The 19,314-nt window shown below is 42.7% G+C and overlaps 1 protein-coding gene across 2 annotated transcripts in view; it reads right to left on the minus strand.

Moving 5' to 3' along the window:
* The window catches only part of LOC140918266 (acyl-coenzyme A synthetase ACSM4, mitochondrial), a 21,196-nt gene continuing 1,882 nt past the window's right edge, over positions 1-19,314 (minus strand). For both annotated transcript variants that reach the window (XM_073362249.2, XM_073362250.2), the window contains exons 2-14: positions 14,931-15,199; positions 14,305-14,515; positions 13,852-14,059; positions 12,670-12,813; positions 11,757-11,913; positions 11,033-11,112; positions 6,427-6,550; positions 5,840-5,920; positions 5,663-5,764; positions 4,694-4,821; positions 4,000-4,099; positions 2,847-2,966; positions 1-1,885 (exon numbers count right to left, since the gene is read on the minus strand). In XM_073362249.2, the coding sequence (XP_073218350.2) occupies positions 1,799-1,885; positions 2,847-2,966; positions 4,000-4,099; positions 4,694-4,821; positions 5,663-5,764; positions 5,840-5,920; positions 6,427-6,550; positions 11,033-11,112; positions 11,757-11,913; positions 12,670-12,813; positions 13,852-14,059; positions 14,305-14,515; positions 14,931-15,131 (1,743 nt within the window). In that variant the 5' untranslated portion in view covers positions 15,132-15,199 and the 3' untranslated portion in view covers positions 1-1,798. The remainder of the gene's footprint in view (positions 1,886-2,846; positions 2,967-3,999; positions 4,100-4,693; positions 4,822-5,662; positions 5,765-5,839; positions 5,921-6,426; positions 6,551-11,032; positions 11,113-11,756; positions 11,914-12,669; positions 12,814-13,851; positions 14,060-14,304; positions 14,516-14,930; positions 15,200-19,314) is intronic.

Genomic DNA, 19,314 nt, shown 5'->3' on the forward strand with positions numbered 1-19,314 from the left:
CAAAGTAAATATTGTGTTTATTGAACTTCTTTTGCATTCATTGCAGCAGTCTTTAGCACAGAAATTATTTAATTGGCATAGACAAGTGTTTATTCATAGCAAATAAATGTTGTTTTTCATTGCTCAAAATAGTCACATTCCAAATCTTGTTTTATAATCACAATTAAAACCCAGCTGCAGGGAGGTGCGACACACACTTCTAGGGATGCTGAGTGTAAAACCTTTTCTCTCAGCCCCAAAGAAGGTGCCGCTCTCTAAAAATGTCTTGCTGTTTAGTGAATGGACGAGGACAGCTGATTGTCAAAGACATTTTGTGAGCTAGTGAAAGATCACATGCCAGAAAATTAAGCTTTCTTGAGTGGGCAAAGTGCAACACTTGGTGATGAAGAGTTAAGAATTGGTACATCCTTAGAACTCAGCACTCTACAGCACATGCTACTGTAACAAACTGTGGCCATATGCCCAGACACAACGTTATAGGAGCATGGGGCCGGCTGTTAACGGAGACATAATCCCACACAGTAAGCCATGTGTGTCATTCACAGAGTCTGTTCATTGACCCGTAATACAATCTAGATGACTATTACATTAAAGGAGCTCACAGGTGGGCTTGTCCTGCCACATGTGGGTAAAATGGCAGAGAACCTAGGTTTGTTCTACCTGACTGGGTTTCATCTGTCCAACAGCAAGCAGTTCAGACCTCTTTCTCATGACTTGCAGAGGTGATGCAAGTATTTTCTCTACTCCTGGCAAAGATTAGAAGTGAGGCTGGGGAGCCAAACCTAGGTTGATTGCCTCTGTATTGGGTAGTGCTTGTTGATAAAGCATGGCCATGGTATCAGCTGGATCAGAGGGACCACATTGTCAGCTGTGCGTATATTAAAGTGTGGTCTCTGGAGGTGTTATCAGTAGAGAAGGCCTTTTCATTTTCACATGGCTGGATGTATTGGTCTATAGTTTGGATAAGGTAAATCATTTTAACTTCTAAAGCACATCTCTGTATTTTCCTGCAGCTTGCAACTGGGCAACAAGTACTAACAACACTGTCTCACTGATCTCAAATACTTTCTAGAACATAGATGCGACACAGCGAAATCCTGGATCTGAACATCATGGATTTTGGAAAGTTCAGGTTTAGATCAGAACTCTGCTGCTGGCCCCTATCAATAAAATGCTTGAAACTAACACCACATTTGGGAAAGTTTGGTTTTGCAACCAGATCTGAACTTTGCAGCTTGGGTTCATCATAGGATTCAATTTTTCAGTGTGGGTTCTGCTGTTCAATTTTCCAGGTAATCTAGGTGCTCATGATATTGGAAAAATCCAATAGAAAAAAGGCAATTATAACAAAGACAGTTTTGTGACACCCTAAGAACCTCTCACAGCCAACTAGCAAATGGTTCACTATTTCTGTAACAGCAGCTTAGAATCATAGAATCATAAGACTAGAGGTCATCTAGTCCAGTCCCCTGCTCTCGTGGCAGCACTAAGTATTATCTAGACACCATCCCTGGTCAGGATGGCTATCACAGGGGAACACTTGAAAGGGGGTTTGGGGACTTGGATGCACCTATTGTTAATCTGCAAAGCAAAATGAGGGTTTGCATTGCCCGGAGGAGATTGTTTGGGTGACTAACAGACTGGTTAAACACCAGCAAGTCTTTCTCTCTCGCTGGCAGTATGAGGGGGAGTGGTGTGCAGGGAGAACAAGGTAACACAGTTCGGGGCACCCTGAGAACTGTTACAGCTTGCATGGCATCATCGGAGTGAAAGAAGCTATGTTAAACTCCTGACAATGTTACATTTGCCCCCATTCTTTGTTCCTTAACTCATTCCTCTTGATTTTCCCAGTGATTGTCTTCGGTAGCTGTTGGACAAATTCCATCTAATAAAAAACACAAAACAAGTTAGTATGCTTCCTCGTGATGTTTTGGGATTTTTTTTTGCAATAGTGGCTCTGACCCCATGTGGAAGAATGGGAGGACTCCCATGAGTAAGGGCTACTTGCCTGACAGTTTCCAGAATCAGGCACTAACTAGCCTATGTCTACACTACAGCTTGTCGGCATAACTTATGTCACTCAGAGGTGTGAATAAACCACCTCTTGAGTGACATAAGTTACACCAACATAAGCACTCATGTGCACAGCGCTATGTTGGTGGGAGAGCTCCTCCCACTGACATAGCTTCTGCCATTCACGGAGGTGTTTTTATTATGCTGACGGGAGAGCGCTCTCCTGTCAGCATAGAGCGTCTTCACCTAATGCGCTGCAGCGGCATAGCTGCCTGCATCGGTACAGCTGCGCTGCTGCAGTTCTGTACCTGTAGACATGCCCTAACTGATTGCACATACTGCTTCCCAAGATGCACTGGATTTCGTAAGAAACCTAAGCTGGATACTTCTGGGGCTGCCTCTAATATGTTTACTCCAAAGCCAAAGGGACAAATCATTCATCAGTTTTCAATCAGAGAAATTTCCACTGACATCACTGGAGTGTTCCAGAGTAAGGAGTGGGTAAAAGCTAAGTAAGAAATGGGTGATTTTACCCCTGATTTGGAACATGGGGAGTATCTAATTAGGACATTATACCTGGCCCAGGAATATGTTTAAAGGCACATGGGTACATTTATTAACAAACAATTTTATTAAAAGCTTATGAAAGAGAAAAATAAATGAGATTTAGGAAAGTTTCCCTGAAGCAAAGGGTCTCCCTAAATCTTGATCTCTCTCTTTTAGATGAGTGAAGGAATCTTTGTAGTTCTAAGTAAACCCAGAATGGTTCATTCTGGAGAGATTTAAGAAGGAGACATGTCCCATGTTAAAAATCACCCCTTTTGGGTACTTGCCTTTCTGGGATATTTGTATGGAGCAGTAACTTTCTTGACATGCGCCTGCAACTCAAGCGTTAATTTTTCCAGGTCACACGAGGAAAAGGCAGGTGACAAGACCACAAAAGCTTTCACCACCTACAGGGTAAAATCAATAGTACCAAACTGACATCAGCAATTTATAAATAGTGTTAGGTTTAGTTCCCAGTTAGCAATATCACTTCCAGACCACGACATAGTTAAGAGATGTGTGAAGAAGCCAATCTGTCTCTAAAACTGAGCACCAGATTGTAACTAGCCTGTGTGTAAGCAGGTAAGCCAGAAGAGGGGTGCAAGGACTGTCCCCTCTGCCCTTCACAGCAGTGCAAAGCTCACGTGCAATTGCAATTCTCACAATGGTTGCTCCTGGCTCGTGCTTCCACAGTCTCCAAAGCGGGTCACGCCGGCTAGGAAGCATGGCCGTGGCCTCGCTTCCCCCATCACACATGCTAAGCAGCAGAGCTGGTCGGGCTTAGGAAGGAGCACATGGAAGGGGGATTGCAGTGACTGCTCTGTGGGAGCTTCAGGAAGCTTTGATTTCTCTGAAGCACTGAGCATACACTGGTCACACAGCTCACACTGAGGCCGTACAGTTCCACTCCACAATAGCAGGACTGTGCTTTCAAGGCTCTCTTACACCTAGTCTGCGCACAGTTTTTGTCCTGGTATAACTATGCTGATGAGGGGTGTGATTTTTTTTTCCAATGTAACCGCTAGTATGGATACAATTATACCAGTATAAAGTTGCCCTGTCCCAGTAGAGCTTATTCCCTCTCCAGTATGGGAATAGCTGTACCGATATCAGCACATTTCTACCAGTAACTGCATCCAAACAAAGGGTGCTGTACTGCTCTAACTATACCGGTACTGTAAAAAGTGTTATAACTTGTGTGTGTTGACAAGCCCTTAATAGCAGGAAGGTCTATTGGTGGGAAATCATAATTATCTCGTGGGGAGAGACTGTGGAGATGAATAAATAGAGCAAAGGGATGCACATAGGTTTCTGTTTATCACCCTGGTAAAGGACTATTCACACTGACGTGATGCTGTGCAACAGCTGCACTTTGTACAGTGAATCACAAACTGTTTTGCCTCTATGAAATATTTTCCTCATCACTCTCAACCTCATTACCTCGCCTCTGAGGGGATCTGGGCTGCTGACAGCAGCAGACTCTACTACAGCCGGGTGCTCTATCAAGGCACTTTCTACTTCAAATGGTCCAATACGATACCTAGGAGAGGAAAACGAGGTATTTAATTATCCTGATCTGGTGTAAATATGTCTTTTAACCAGTACTGGGGTAAGAAAGAACTGATTATTGCCTAAGGCTCCAACCAAAATCAGATCCACGTTGTGCTATGCATGCTGCAAAAACTCCCTGCCTCCAAGAGCTTACAATCTAAATAGACAAAGGGTGGCAGGAGAAACAGAGGCAGGAACTGACTTGACCAAGGTTACACAGCATGGCAGTGGAAGAGCCAAGGATAGAATCCAGCTATCCTGAGTCCTAGTCCAATGCACTAGTCACTGAACCATGCTGCCAGAAGAAGACTATGTCTGATTCTTTTGAATTCTTGTAAGCCCCCTTTCCTTCTTGCCAAGAAACTCATCACCAGTTCCTCTCTTATAAATGTTATGTTATATTATGATAGAACTATACAGAAAGCTTGCAAAACCAGTAAAACAAAAAGAACAGGAGTATTTGTGGCACCTTAGAGACTAACAAATTTGTTAGTCTCTAAGGTGCCACAAATACTCCTGTTCTTTTTGCAGATACAGACTAACACAGCTGCTACTCTGAAACCTGTCAGTAAAACAAACTAACCCTGAAGAATTGATGATATCATCAGATCTTCCAAGAAACCAGAAATATCCATCTTCATCCATAGTCCCTCTGTCTCCCAGGACAAAAAAATTCCCACGTTCTGATGCAGCGGTTTTTTCAGGGTTATCCTGATAACATTTCACAAATGACAATTAAAATCTTTAGTGTAGCTTAATCATAAATTCTGCTGTTTTACACACAACTGTAAAGTGATCAGAATTGTATAGCATATTCATGTATACCAATGAAAGACAAATAATAATCCTTTGTCTTTAAATAGCACTTTTGGTGACAGAATCTCAAAGAGTTGTACAAAGGTGGGTATTGTAAACTCCACCTCATTGACAGGGCAAGGTTCAGACAGAGGTTCAGAATTAGATATAGTAAAGGAGGACACCCCAGGGGCATTATGCTTCAAAATTCCTCCTTGAATTCTCCAGGACACATAGGGAGGCATGCTCTGCACACCCTTTATTTACGTATTTCTATTTATCTAGGTCACACAGCAAGGTGGTGGCACAGTCAGGAAAGGAAGTCCAGGTTTCTAGACGTCCTCATCACCTGCTCAAAAGTTTAGATTTATATCCACATGGAGATGCATTATAGATGCATAAATAATGCACACTACACATATAATACTCAGTGCAGTCAGGGTCATTGATGAGGATGAGCTAAATGGAACTTCAGCTTGACTTTCAGAGCCCAGTTTTAAAAGGTGCTGAACCAAAATCCTGAATCCAAACACTTCCAAATGTTGAGATGATTGAAATATGGATCTAGATTCTTTTAACCTGATCCCATCTCTACTTTGAAGAGAGTTCCTTCAGATCCTCCTTAGTTGGGAGGACTGTTAGTACAGTGCATGACCTTGAGATTGATGAGTTGGCATAAAATCTGACGAAAATCTGGGTCTTTGTATCTAGTATGGAATTATAGGGATTTCCTATGGGGGTAAAACAAGTTCCTTACTATGTATTTAGAGAAAAGACCAAGTGGCCTTTTAGGTTTGATTCTGATGGCAATTTCCCCTTCTTGACCAGGAGGCAGAACATTAGCATTCTCATCTATGATCTAGAAGAAGAAAAACATACTTCAGTAAAGCAAATAACTTAAACTGATATAAGACAGGACGTTGTATTAACAAACCTGAACATCATAAAGGGGAACTGCCTTTCCCATTGATCCGGGTTTAATCTTCATCCCTTTGAAAACAGAACAAACTATTGCCTGTAAAAAGAGAGAATTATTTCTGCAGAAATATTACATATATTCAGTCAGATTCTACATTCATTAATTTTCCACTTCAATTCCAAACTGCTATGAATTAAGGGTTACAAAGTCCCTGTGAGCTAAGCAAGTATTTTAAAGATTGGGACGGTGGAGTAACTTGCATGAGGTCACACAGCAAGTCTGTGAAACAACCTGTAAAAGAGTCCAGGTATCTTGACCCCCAGTCATATATCTTAGCACCATCCTCCTCCTTCTTCCCTAACACTTCACTCAGGATTTTCTCAGAAATATTCATAGAAAAATGACAGCACAAAAGACTCCACCTTTTCCCTGAGCTCTACAAGAAAGCCATATTTTCAAATCAACATAAATGTATAAGTTACTCTTCCTCGACATTTCAAGTAAGTAACAAATTGTTTCCTTTTGGCTTTTTTAACCATAAAACTCAAAAAAGCAAAAGAAATTAAAACTAATTAACACATTATTAACCCATTTGAACGTACTGTTTCTGTTTGTCCATATATTTCACAGATAGTCAGGCCAGTCTTCCTTTTCCACTGCTCCATCACTTCTGGGTTGAGTGGCTCCCCTCCACTCACACAGTGCTGAAGACTCATGAACTTGTAACTTAATAAGGATTTAAAAAATCATGAGAGAGTCACTGAAAGGCCATTGAAGGCAAAGGGGCCTGTCGCTGGATTCCAGTGGCTGTTGGTGATAAGCACAGCAGCTAAAGGGCTTGCAAATGTCAACAAACAATAATGGAAAGCTCTTGGTTGAAAGAGTTATCTTCACTCAAGTACAGAAATCAGAGGAAGAAATTTCAGCTCCTTTAGCTCCTGGTCCTGCAAGGACATATATGCCTGAGCTAAGGTTTGTACAGTAGTCCCACTGAAATCAATGGGATTTAAGCGCATGCTTAAAATGAAGTAAGGGCTTTGTGCTGAAGCGCCGAATTTGTACTGTGCCAGGGGTGGGAGAGGAGGGCTGGAAGTCTCCTCTGCCCCAGGCCCCATCCCCACTCCATCCCTTCCCCAAGGCCCTGCCCCTGCCCTGCCTTTTCCCACCCCTGCTCTGTCCCCAACCCGTCTCTTCCTGCTCCTGCTCCACCCTCACTCCACCCCAGCACTGCCTCTTCCAGCCCCGTTCTGCTCCCACCCCCGAGCGCACCCTGCCCTCACTCCTCCCCCTTCCCTCCAGCGTCTCCTGCACACCATGGACCAGTGGATCTGCAGTAGGCGGGAGGCACTGGGGGGAGGGGGATGCGGTGATCGGGGATGGGGAGGGCTGCTGGTGGGTGCTAAGCACCAACCATTTTTCTCCAGTTCTGGAGCACCCCCAGAATTAGTGCCTATGGCTTTGTGGACTAGAGATGGGATGATTTGCACACTTACAATTAACAATTCAGGCCCAGATCCTCAAAGGTATTAAGGTGCCTAAATCTTGACTCTCTCAATGGGACTTAAGCCTGGTCTACACTATAGACCTATATTAGTATAATTACATTGCTCAGGGGTGTGAAAAATCAACACCCCTGAGCAACATAGTTATCCCAACCTCACCCCCTGTATAGACAGCGCTATGTCGATGGGAAAACTTCTCCTCAGTGCCTCTTGGAGAAAAGTTCTCCTGTCGGCTTAGTAATATCTTCACTAAAGCACTACAGCGGCATAGCGAGCACTAATCCAGCTGCTTAGGTGTGCACCTAAATGCCTTTGAGGGTCTGGACCACAGTGCTTTGCCCAACTGGGGCCTTGGCCCATTGAGACTCAGCAACAGCCACATTCAGAAGAGATGTAAACTACACGTAGGTCAGACAGTGTGAGTGTCAGCTGGTGTAATTTGCAAGGCAAGGGAGTGGAAGGAATGGGCTGTGGGCCAGATTTTTAAAGGCACTTCAGCAACTAAAGAGGCAGATAGGTGCCCAAGTCCACCAGTTAGTCACCACTGTGGTTTTAAAACCACTGCTCAGTTGCTGCCTACCCCCTTAGGCACCTAAATCCCCCTAAGCACCTGCTTTCCTGCTCATTGGCACCTAAGAGTCAGCATCCTTAGGTACTGCTGCTATCCCATGGCAAGTGGCCATAGCCTGGAGAACTGGGGCTCGTACCTAGGACCACTCAGACTGACCTAGAAGTATATCTGCATAGCTGCATCCACCACCTCCCAGGTCCTGTGCTGACATGGAATTCCCGACAGTGCCTAGGAGGCATTTTTAAACTGGGCCGGGACACACCTATAGTGCTGCTGGGTCCATTCACCTAGCATAGGATGTAATCTGTAGAACATATATTTTAGATGTTGGGACATGTGAAGAGATGCCTGCTTGTCTGGCAAGGAAATAGAACAGCCAGGGAAAAAGCTGAGCCAACAATCTGATCAGGTAAACAACTGGATCAGCAAATTAATCTTAGTGCTAGGCAGAAAAAGCGATTATAAATATATAATAAATAACTTTGTAACAATGTAGTTAAGGCGAGGACCTGAATGTGTGCATGTTTGCATTTAATCTTGTGCTGTGCCCTATTTTGGTGGACAGATCACTCACTGAAGCAGCAAATAAACAACATACTTCTTCAGCTCAACAGTCTGTCTGTAAAGCTGTGTGTTCTGGGTAGTGGGGAAAAGAAGCAGTCAATACCTAGGCATTCTTGGATCAAACTTAACCTGGCACCTGCCTCTGACCATGTCTGACAGATAGACAAGGAGGTTTGAAGTGGACATACAAGAGTATGTACAGGCAGGAATGAACTTACCAGGCTAGCAGTATGAGATGAAAGGACGGAAGACAGAGGATTGGTTACTCGGGAAAGAACTGACATGCATAGATACCTGGGGGATTAGGAAAATCACGTGAGATGTAACAACACTCTGTGGGTTATGGAATCTTGTGGAAAGGTAGGAGGATGAGTGGTTGGTTGTGGAGGGATGTACAACTTTGTGGCTGGTGTTGTATGAATAATTTCAGTGGCAGCCCATGGGGAATAGTGGGGAAATGGGCAAAAGTATGGTTTGTGTCCATGCATGGATGGATGGTGCCCCTCTGGGAAGAACACAAAATGACTGGCACTGGGTCGCCATTAACATGACTGCCTCTGCTATTGTACTCAGAGCTGCAGTCTGGCTGTCCTGCCTTTCATGCATGGCAGAAATGGACTCTTTTACCCCAGTTTCTAAACATGCAACTGTAGTTTTTATCCTGATATCCCAGCATATCCTTGAGCCCTTGTGCATGCTCCTATCCTCACCCTAAAGTTTCCCAAACCACTGCATCGTTCTGGTTAACCAGGACTTCCATGAATTCTTTTGCTCTTGATGGAGGGGGTCAAGTACACCTTTCTGATGCTGTGATGCAGGAACCACTGGGTCACCAGACCTCTCTGGCATGTGCTGTGGGACAGGCGAGCTTTTGAGTCTATTAACAGGTCTCTCAGGGACTGGCAGATTTTCTGTGGGTGGAATGACAAGGTTATTTTCTTGGTTCCCATCTGTGGCCACAGGAGTTACAGGACTATGGTGGCTGCTCTCAGAGCATTGCCCCGACAGTTGAGTTGGTGCTTAGGATAGATCATGTCATGCTCATGATGCTTGTGCTGGAGTCAAATGGGGCTGGTGGTGACAGGTCACATGGTGCTAGTGGCTTGTGCTGTGGCATTCTTTTTTTCAGAACGGTACCCCTGGAATGGTGGTCTTTGCAGGGATCTGGCCTCACTGTCTATGGCCCTTCAGTGGCTGGTCAGAGTTGCTGCCTTCTGAGGGGGGGTCCTTATTATTTCAGTCTCCTCCCCATCCTCGTCTTCTCACTTGTTGGAATGGGAGCATGGGGGGTTCTGCCCAGGACTTGGTGGTGCTGTGGAGATGGATTAATATGTCCGTGCTCCATATCACGGCATGGTGGGAGATTTGACTCACCATTCTCTCTATCTGTTGCCTTGTCCTCTGGTCTGGAACCAGTGGAGCAGAGTGCATCCTATTCAGCAGCCTATGGTCTTGAGAGCACTGAGGAAGAGGAGTACAACTTTTTCCTCTTACCCAGCATTGCACTAGATAGTGGAAATGCCCTTGTAAAATGTAATGGCTGCAAGAGTCAAAGGTGGCGACTGATGGTTGTACAGTGATTATTTTAGACAGAGGGACTGGCCAGTCTCTCATCACTTTCAAGGTCACCTTGCATGCTCAAAATGCCTAGTTAGGCAGGGCATCATCCCATTATCCTGGCTTTCTAAACATCCCATTTATAGGTGCTTACATTGCCCCCATGCAGTGAACAGGGAGATGGGCACATACTTGCCACCCACCCCAGTTCTGAAAATTCTGAGAGGTGGCAGGAGAGAGTTCGGAGATGCGGTGGTGAGTGGGATAGCTCCTAAGTACCTTTACAAATCTGGCCTTGTAGAGGAAAGGCAAATCAGTGGGGTATAAGAAAGTGTAAGATAAAATTGGTGTGGGAGGTAGGGCTCCTGTTACACGAGCTCACATTCATATTCAGGTACAGTCACATGAATGGGCCACTGTGAAAAACACATCGCTAAGGTATCAAAAACAAAACCCTTTGGTAACTGACATTTATGGTCGAGAATTTTGCTAGTACTCAGCAGGTCACTACAAAAAGACTACTCGTGGGTCCTGCCACCTCATGATTAAATAAAGTCATGTGCGGAAGGACCATCTTTGGAGGGTTGTATTCCTAGCACTGAAGTCATGGCATTAACTAGTGTTTCTGACCCTGCTGCTTGACACACCAGCTCAGTCTGCTTAAGTTTTCAGAAGCTCACCCATCACCATGGAATCTGAGCCCCTCTAAATGAGTTCATGAGAACTTTGTTTCTGGGTTTGATCCACTTGGCTTCACCCCCTTTGAGCTTTGCTAAGAATGTCAGCTTTGAGTGACCCCCCACATTTTGGAGAGAAACAGTTGAAAATCCTGTGTTTCCTCCATCTTTCATAATGAAACTATGCAAAACCCATGCATTTCTCATAACTATCTTTTCAGAAGATGCTGGTTATACTGATGAAACTCAATATATTGTGCCAAGCACCTAGAGCTGTGATTTCATTAAAATTTATTCAGGTGAGTATTGTTAGTAAGTCATCTCTCTCCTGAGGTACCTGGTAAGATCATGCTGTACCAGCATGCGGAACGAAGTCGGAGTACCAAAGAGAGCGGTGATGGGAAATCTGGAGAGAGTCTAGTGAAATAAAACAACAAGATGAACAAAGTTTATCTGTGAACTGCAGCAAAGATTACATTAGCTAGGGGAGCACAGGAGAGTGCGTGAGGGAGAGAGTTCCCCCTTCTCTGCTAAAAACAGAGGGGAAGTCCACTCCTCCAATCTCATCCTTCAGCTTAGTCAGGGTAGAGGGAGCTCCTTCTCCAGTTTCAATCTTCTGTAATCATGGATATTGTCAAATATTATCTCTACATCAACTGAGCCAACATTCTGGCTCTCTTTTGGGTTTCCCCCTTGAAATGCCACTAGTTACTAAAGCTTTTTACATTCATGTTCTGGAATGCTATGAATAAAGAGTAAATAATGACCTCAGGATTATAGGTCTAATTTTTTCAACTAATCATTATTTTGTCGAAAATACTGGTTTGTCTAAACTGAACCTGTGTCGCATTCGATGAATTTCCTGACTTAAAAAAGAAGTTGAGAAAAGGTCAACATTTAAACAAAACATTTTGATTGACCTGAAGTGAAAAAAAATATTCAACAAATATAACCAATTGCATAACCTAATTGGAGCTGCTCAGTTAATTCAAGATCTGTTTTGAGGTCTACCTTGTGCATGGGGAAACTTCAACAAATCTACAGGATGACTTTTTTCTTACATTTAGGATAGTTGTTGATTCAACCTGTGGAAAGCTGTGGACAAAGACACATGATCCGAAAACCCATGGATCAAGAACAGACCCTAGCGAAGCGATAATCCAGCCTGTATCTGATAAGCACCACATTATGTCTTCAGGAGTCAAATCCAGCCAGTATCTGTTAGGAAGAGAAAACAGTGGTTATGGAAAAGTTTTTTGTTTTTTTTTTAAATAGACAATGGAACTAGAAATCAAGAACTTTAACTAGGTGTATACACACTAAGCATTAACAAGCGTATTGCCTCATAATGAGCTTGTGGGCCCCATTGTCTTTGCAGGAATAACCCACATGGGAGAGCAGGGGAAGTGGAGACTCTGAATTTAATCAGGGTGAATTTACTTTGCGTTCTTCCATTGTTGCATGGGGGGCGGAAGCGGGAGAAGCGGGATGGTAGAGGAAGAAGCTAAGGATTCTGTGGAGGAGGCTGGGGATTCCAGTCTTTAAATTCATGGATCTCAGTGGTTATGCTGGGGGCAAAGATTATCTGTGTCATGGAGTTTGTTTGCCTTTGCACAGCTGTCCAATCCCAAGATGCTCTGCAGCCCCAAGCACATGGTTTCTAGAGCTGTGCTTCTAGAGTTATCTCCAGTTGTCGGTTGTCACCTGAATCCCTCTCAAGAAATGCTGGGAGTCATTTCTTAATTCAAAATGGAAAGATGAGGTCTGATCCCACTTCCCCTGCAGACAGGGGGAGTTTTTCCAGTGACATCAATAGGGAGCAGGATTGAAGCCACACATTGTATATTTCTTACCCAATGCTTCTTAATCAGACCTTTGGTGTATCTCAGTTATCTTGGTCAACCAGACTCATGCTTTCCACTTCACATTCAGTTTAGCCCCATGTTATAAAACTACCAGAGCCACAGTCCTTACCTTTCACTTATGACAGGTCTGAAACCAAGACTGCCCTGGGAGTGTTCAGCCATCTTTGGAGAACCTGTGGTTCCACTGGTAAAGTAGACAACTATTGGGTCTTGAATCTTTGTTTTAACGCAGATGTGATCAGCAGATTGCGCTCTTTAAAATATAGAATATAATGGTGGCTAAAGTGGATATAGGTGCAATCTACTGAGATTTTGACATGCAAATGTGGATTAGGTGTTGCAACTGCCCTCTTTCCCACCCCAGATGAAGCTCCTCCTGTGTCCTTTGGATATTACTACACCCTGGATGAGAGCACTGACTTTATTTCAGATAGCCTGCCTTACTCTAGCCTCATTTCTCATCCAGCATTAAATCCTATCCAGCTAATATAATTAAACAATGGAAAAGTTAGTGAGACATCAGCATGGTAGATTTCTCTTAAAGGAGAAAGAGAAGGAAGACACCAGGGAAGCTTCATGTAGGAAGCAAAAATTGATATGTTGGTGGGACAATCAAGAAGGAAGATGTGGATACCACATCATCACTTGCACTTCAGTGGATCTCAGAAAGCTAACAAGGAAGTGAGGAATTGGGGTTTAAATCAGGTAGTTACCTATGGGAGAAAAACACATTCAGAAAAAAAAAGTTTAAAATGTGATCTAAACTGAATCCAAACATGTCGAGATTTAAAAAAATGGATGAACTTTAAAGAAAATATCACTCTGTATGTACTTTCTGGGTCAACATAGGAGCAGAAATTCCAAACAACGATTAGAAATGTTACTCTTGTGATCTAGCTGACCCGGCTAGATTTGGAAGCACAGAAATACTGCAAGAAATTCTGCAGTGAGACTTTCAGTCTAGTTTTCAAAAGGAAGAGATTTGGAGATGTCTACATGAGCACCAAGGGTCAATTATTCCACAGACACATTTGACCAAATTAGACAAAACCAACTTAGGACTAGTTCCTGCCCTTATTTCATGTACAGAACACCCATTAAGTAAGGATAGGATTGGACCCACCTGGAAAGAGACTGCTGTTAGAAAACCAACTCTGATTTGGAAATATCAGCAAGGCAGTTGCAAAATACTCCATTAATTGCCTGCCTCTGTGTCTAATGGATACAATGGACTATTTGAGAAAGCCTCATTTTCTATCCTAGTATTGTAGCACTGCTAATGCCTACTTACTTGTATAGTTCATTAAAGTTCAGCCACCCATCTCTTCTGCCTTCGGATACAATTAACTTGGTTTTCAGAAACTGGCAATAAGATGCAACTGCGTCCACTGCAGATGCCACCATATCATTGGTAATGATACACTTGGCCTTAGATGCCTGAAGTCTATACAAAATGTCTTTAGCTGTTAATTGGGATGTCCCTAGAATAAGGACGATTCCTGGAAGAGCAATAAGGTTATTTTTTAAGAGGACATTTTTAATTTGATCATTTTCTGTGTGGGAACATACCCAAAAATATTCCTCAATTTATACCAAAAATGAATTTGGATCAATATTGGTAGGCAAAAACTGTATTGTAGTTCATTCATATATATATAGTTTCCTTCTTTATGAAAAAGAACTAATAAACTCCTGTTTTTAACATATTTCAGCTATCTATCAAGTTCAGCAATCTGAAACTGACCTGTTCTCATACAAGCCACATTCACCAGCCACCATTCCGGTAACCGGGGCAGAATCAGCATAACTCTGTCTCCCTTCTGCAGACCACATATATCAGAGAGGACATTGGCCACTTTTCTGGAGTGGAATCCCAGCTCCTCAAAGCTCCACCTCACTTCATTTCCTCTTCCATTTATCCACCAGAAGGCTGGCTTTGATAGTCTCTTTCCATCCTACAAAACAGCACAAGGGGTTAAAAGAAAAAGGATCATTCATGATGGTCTGTGCAGTATTAGAATGTATTCTGGAGAGAGAGAGCTGTGCATTGGTTGGGGAAAGATTTCCCCCTCAGTGACATGAGGTCACTTTGTATGGCACCTTTGACCTTATTATTTCACTTTATGGAAATAAAGGGTTTAACCTTCTTGCCGTACCCATGCAAGGAGTCCCAATAGGAGTTTGTTGGGAGAAAAGTGAACTAGATTTAGCACAGGGAACCAAGCCCTTCTAATGATAAAGCACGAGAAGCATGATCATTTCAAATGCAAATTATCTTCAGAATCTGATTTTGCTTTTTAAATAAATGACAAAAATAGTTATTCAAAAAAGTAATAAAATCTTTAATCTGCCCAATGACAGAGATTTTACCTTTTCCATCTGAGACCATTTGTCCAGCACATCATTTGCAAAGTTAAAGTATTCAGGCACTTGCTGTTCACCCTGCCTGATAGCCTTGTCATGTGAAAATAGCTCTGGGGCAAGAATCCTGGGCTGTTTATGGAAAAGCCTGCAACTTGATTTGGGAATCCACAATGATTTGAGAATCTGTAATTTAAGCAAAGTCTTCATGGTAGCAGAGGATTTATCAGGTTGTTTTAAACCATTTAAGAAAATAAATAAAATAGTTGTCGTGGATCCTGAAATAAAATAAAAGACAAAGACAACAGTTATCATCATCATGAAAGTTGCCTGACAAACAAGCAAAAATAGAGGGTCTAATTCTGGTTTGGTGAATTAATCATTACAAATCACCTATAATAAGCATGGTCAATCTGTGGTTTTTACTAGAATGTCAGTAAAATGGATCACACTATTTGGAAAAAACATCCATTTATTTGGCTTATTTATATCTTGCACCATCAGGTCTGTAAGGACTTAGCTGTCTGCAGCATTAATCTTGGATCTCATTTGCAGCTTCATGGCTGACTAGCGTTCTGCTCCTTAGAGGTGCTAATCACTCACAATTCTTACTGAAGTCAGTGTCATTTAACACACATTGTTGTCCGTATCCAAGAATGGTGACACTTTGTATTCTTCATCTGCTAAAACTACCTTGATTTCCCTCACTTTCCTGGGTGTAGCATGTACTTAGCTGATGTTTTCCGAGAGGTTTCCACAACAATCCTCACATACTTTCCCTGATCAATGTGCTAGAAGACTACCTCATTCATCACACAGATCCCAAACCAGCAAAGCCCATAAGCATGTACATAACATTAAGCGTGCGTATTATGACTTCAATGGGACTACTCAGGTTCTTAAAGTAAACACATGCTTAAACACTTTGCTAGATTAGGGCCACATTCCCCAATTTGGTTCTTTGCTACAAGATAGGACTATGTTTGTCTTACATTGTACTACATCTCCCATCTGAACTCACGATAATGATCCCAAATGCTTCGGAATCCATTTACACTCTTCCTTGATGTATGTGCCTTCTCTCTTTCTTGATCTTTAGTATTATCACAAACGTGGAGATCTCGGCTTCAGTGCTTTTGCCAAATTGTATTCACATAGTGAACATTCAGGGTACAGTCACATGCTCCTAGCTCGGGTAGATGGACACATACCAGCTCTGCTCAAGTTAGCACACTAAAAATAGCAGTGTAGGTTGGGGGAGTACAGGCACCAGCTTGGGCTAGCCACCTGAGTACAAACCTCACAAACCAGACACTCTGAGTACATACTTGGGTAGCTAGCCAGAGCTATCACCTGTGCCATCCCCGGCTACACTGCTCCTACCTGCAGTGCAGATATACTCTTAGTGCTGTGAGTGTACCTGGAGCATTATGTGTCATGGAATAAAACAACAGTCCCGGGCCTGCAGAACTTGCAGTCAGAACATTTACCAGTGGCGACCTCAAGGCCTACCAAGGTATGAAAATTGTTTTCTGTCTCCCCACCCCTTCTATTCATTAACCCTTTTCAAGTTTCTGGAAGATATGCTTTAATCAAACATACGTTATTAGACTCAGTACAAAAATAACTGGGTGAAATCCTATGGCCTATGTTACTCAGAAGATCAGACAAGATGAGCTAATGGTCCCTTATGGCCTTAAAAATCTATTAATTAAATAGAAAAAAAAATAATTTATAGCTATGCTCTGGATCAAGTTAATTCCATGTGTAACTATATGAAGTCACATTGAGTGAGTTTTGCCCTTTGTCCTGGTTTTCTATTCAGCACCATTCTTACTCCATCTCCTGTCTCTAACCTTAGCTTAACTCCTTCTCTAATCTGACGTGGAACTTTCTCAAAAACTCATAGATTATCCTAGTACTATTTATCCTCAGACTATCTCCTACTATAGCAGTGGTATTGTCAAAGCACATCAGCAAGTTAGGTGAGTTTGGCCCCCTTCCTGCATGACTCCATGTCAGCTACTGTTCAGCAAAACAAGGTCTTCTCCAACCACATCCCTCAAGATACTTTCCAAGGGTTCCCTCCATTAATGCAGTTTAATTCACTGCTTTGTAGTTTCTAGTTTGTCCCTTGAGTCCTTCAGCACTTTATTTCCAACCTTGCAGTCTTTAGGAATCTCACCCTAATGAAACTGTTAGTGAGGGTTCACTGATTTCCTTCATCAAGTCTTTTAAAACTCACGGATGTGTGTTTCCTAGACCCTATGCTTTGTCTCCTTTTCACAGCATCTATTCTTTTTAGAACCAGTTTTGCTTCTTGCACACTATTTGTTGTAGCTCCCCCTGAAAAATCGATCTCGGGCTTGTTCAGACCTTTATTCCCAAAGGCAAAATAACTATTTAACAGCTGGACTCTTTCCTTGTTCCTCAACAGGAGCTGTTTCACCAGTATTTAACCTGGTGTATCAAGAGAAGTTACTCAATGAATCTCTAACCCACTGATCTTTCCAGTGATGGGTGACTGCATTGAAGGAAATTTTGTGGGCCTGACACTGGATTGACATTCATCCTGTGAGATTTAATGACCCCTGTGGAGGCAGTGAAGCCTAGTAAGAGGTATTTGTATCATTCACAATAAAAAAATGCTAGTTATTGGGAATTCTTCATGGAGGGGATCATTTTTTACTTTGTATTTGCACAAAACCTAGCACAGTGGGGCTCCAGTCCTGACTGTATTACAGTAACGCTGGGAGGCCCCAGACGAATACAATAATCATCATCATCATCAGGAAGTATTAGTGCAGGAAATACCCAGAAAAAAATATAGATACATTTTCTTTGTGTGATGGTTAATTGGCCTAGAGATATTTTTGCTGTGTTTATTCCTGACACTTTTTGCTTTATGAATAATGCTTAGCACTAGGATTACTAAATTTTAGATCTCTTGGTACACTGAAAGTTGTATTTTTACCTTACTCTTCTCAAGTTGGAAACATTCCTGAGACTACAGACAGCTATAGTAGATTCTGCATTACGTCTAGATAAAGCTACCTTACTAGTAAGTTTTATGCTGTTCTTGTATCTTGATGGCATATAAAGTTAAATAAAAACCCAAAGCAAAATTTGTTACCATGTTACAAATATTTCACTGCTTAAGTTAAATCGTTCACTGATTACTATTTAAGAGTATTAAGTTAGACCTTATTTTTTGTTAAACTAACTTAAAATTAATAGAGTCAGTCGTATTGTTTACCGAGTCTAATTCCTGCTAATTAAAAGTATGACATGATCAATCTGGTTTATATACCTGACCCAGTGACCGGATAATGATGCTATTAGGGTCATAGAATCATAGAATATCAGGGTTGGAAGGGACCTCAGGAGGTCATCTAGTCTAATCCCCTGCTCAAAGCAGGACCAATCCCCAACTAAATCATCCCAGCCAGGGCTTTGTCAAGCCTGACCTTCAAAACCTCTAAGGAAGAAGATTCCACCACCTCCCTAGGTACCCCATTCCAGTGCTTCACCACCCTCCTAGTGAAAAAGTTTTTCCTAACATCCAACCTAAACCTCCCCCACTGCAACTTGAGACCATTACTCCTTGTTCTGTCATCTGCTACCACTGAGAACAGTCTAGATCCATCCTCTTTGGAGCCCTCCTTCAGGTAGTTGAAAGCAGCTATCAAATCCCCCCTCATTCTTCTTTTCTGCAGACTAAACAATCCCAGTTCCCTCAGCCTCTCCTCATAAGTCATGTGCTCCAGCCCCGTAATCATTTTTGTTGCCCTCTGCTGGACTCTTTCCAATTTTTCCACATCCTTCTTGAACTGTGGGGCCCAAAACTGGACACAGTATTCCGGATGAGGCCTCACCAATGTCGAATAGAGGGGAATGATCACGTCCCTCAATCTGCTGGCAATGCCCCTACTTATACAGCCCAAAATGCCGTTAGCCTTCTTGGCAACAAGGGCACACTGTTGACTCATATCCAGCTTCTCATCCACTGTAACCCCTAAGTCCTTTTCTGCAGAACTGCTACCTAGCCATTCGGTCCTTAGTCTGTAGCAGTGCATGGTATTCTTCCGTCCTAAGTGCAGGACTCTGCACTTATCCTTTTTGAACCTCATCAGATTTCTTTTGGCCCAATCCTCTAATTTGTCTAGGTCCCTCTCGATCCTATCTCTACCCTCCAGTGTATCTACCACTCCTCCCAGTTTGGTGTCATCTGCAAACTTGCTGAGGGTGCAATCCACACCATTCTCCAGATCATTAATGAAGATATTGAACAAAACCGGCCCCAGGACTGATCCTTGGGGCACTCCGCTTGATACTGGCTGCCAACTAGACATGGAGCCATTGATCACTACCCATTGAGCCCGACGATATAGCC

Source organism: Lepidochelys kempii, chromosome 10, assembly GCF_965140285.1.
Source record: "Lepidochelys kempii isolate rLepKem1 chromosome 10, rLepKem1.hap1, whole genome shotgun sequence".
Classification (NCBI taxonomy): domain Eukaryota; kingdom Metazoa; phylum Chordata; order Testudines; family Cheloniidae; genus Lepidochelys; species Lepidochelys kempii.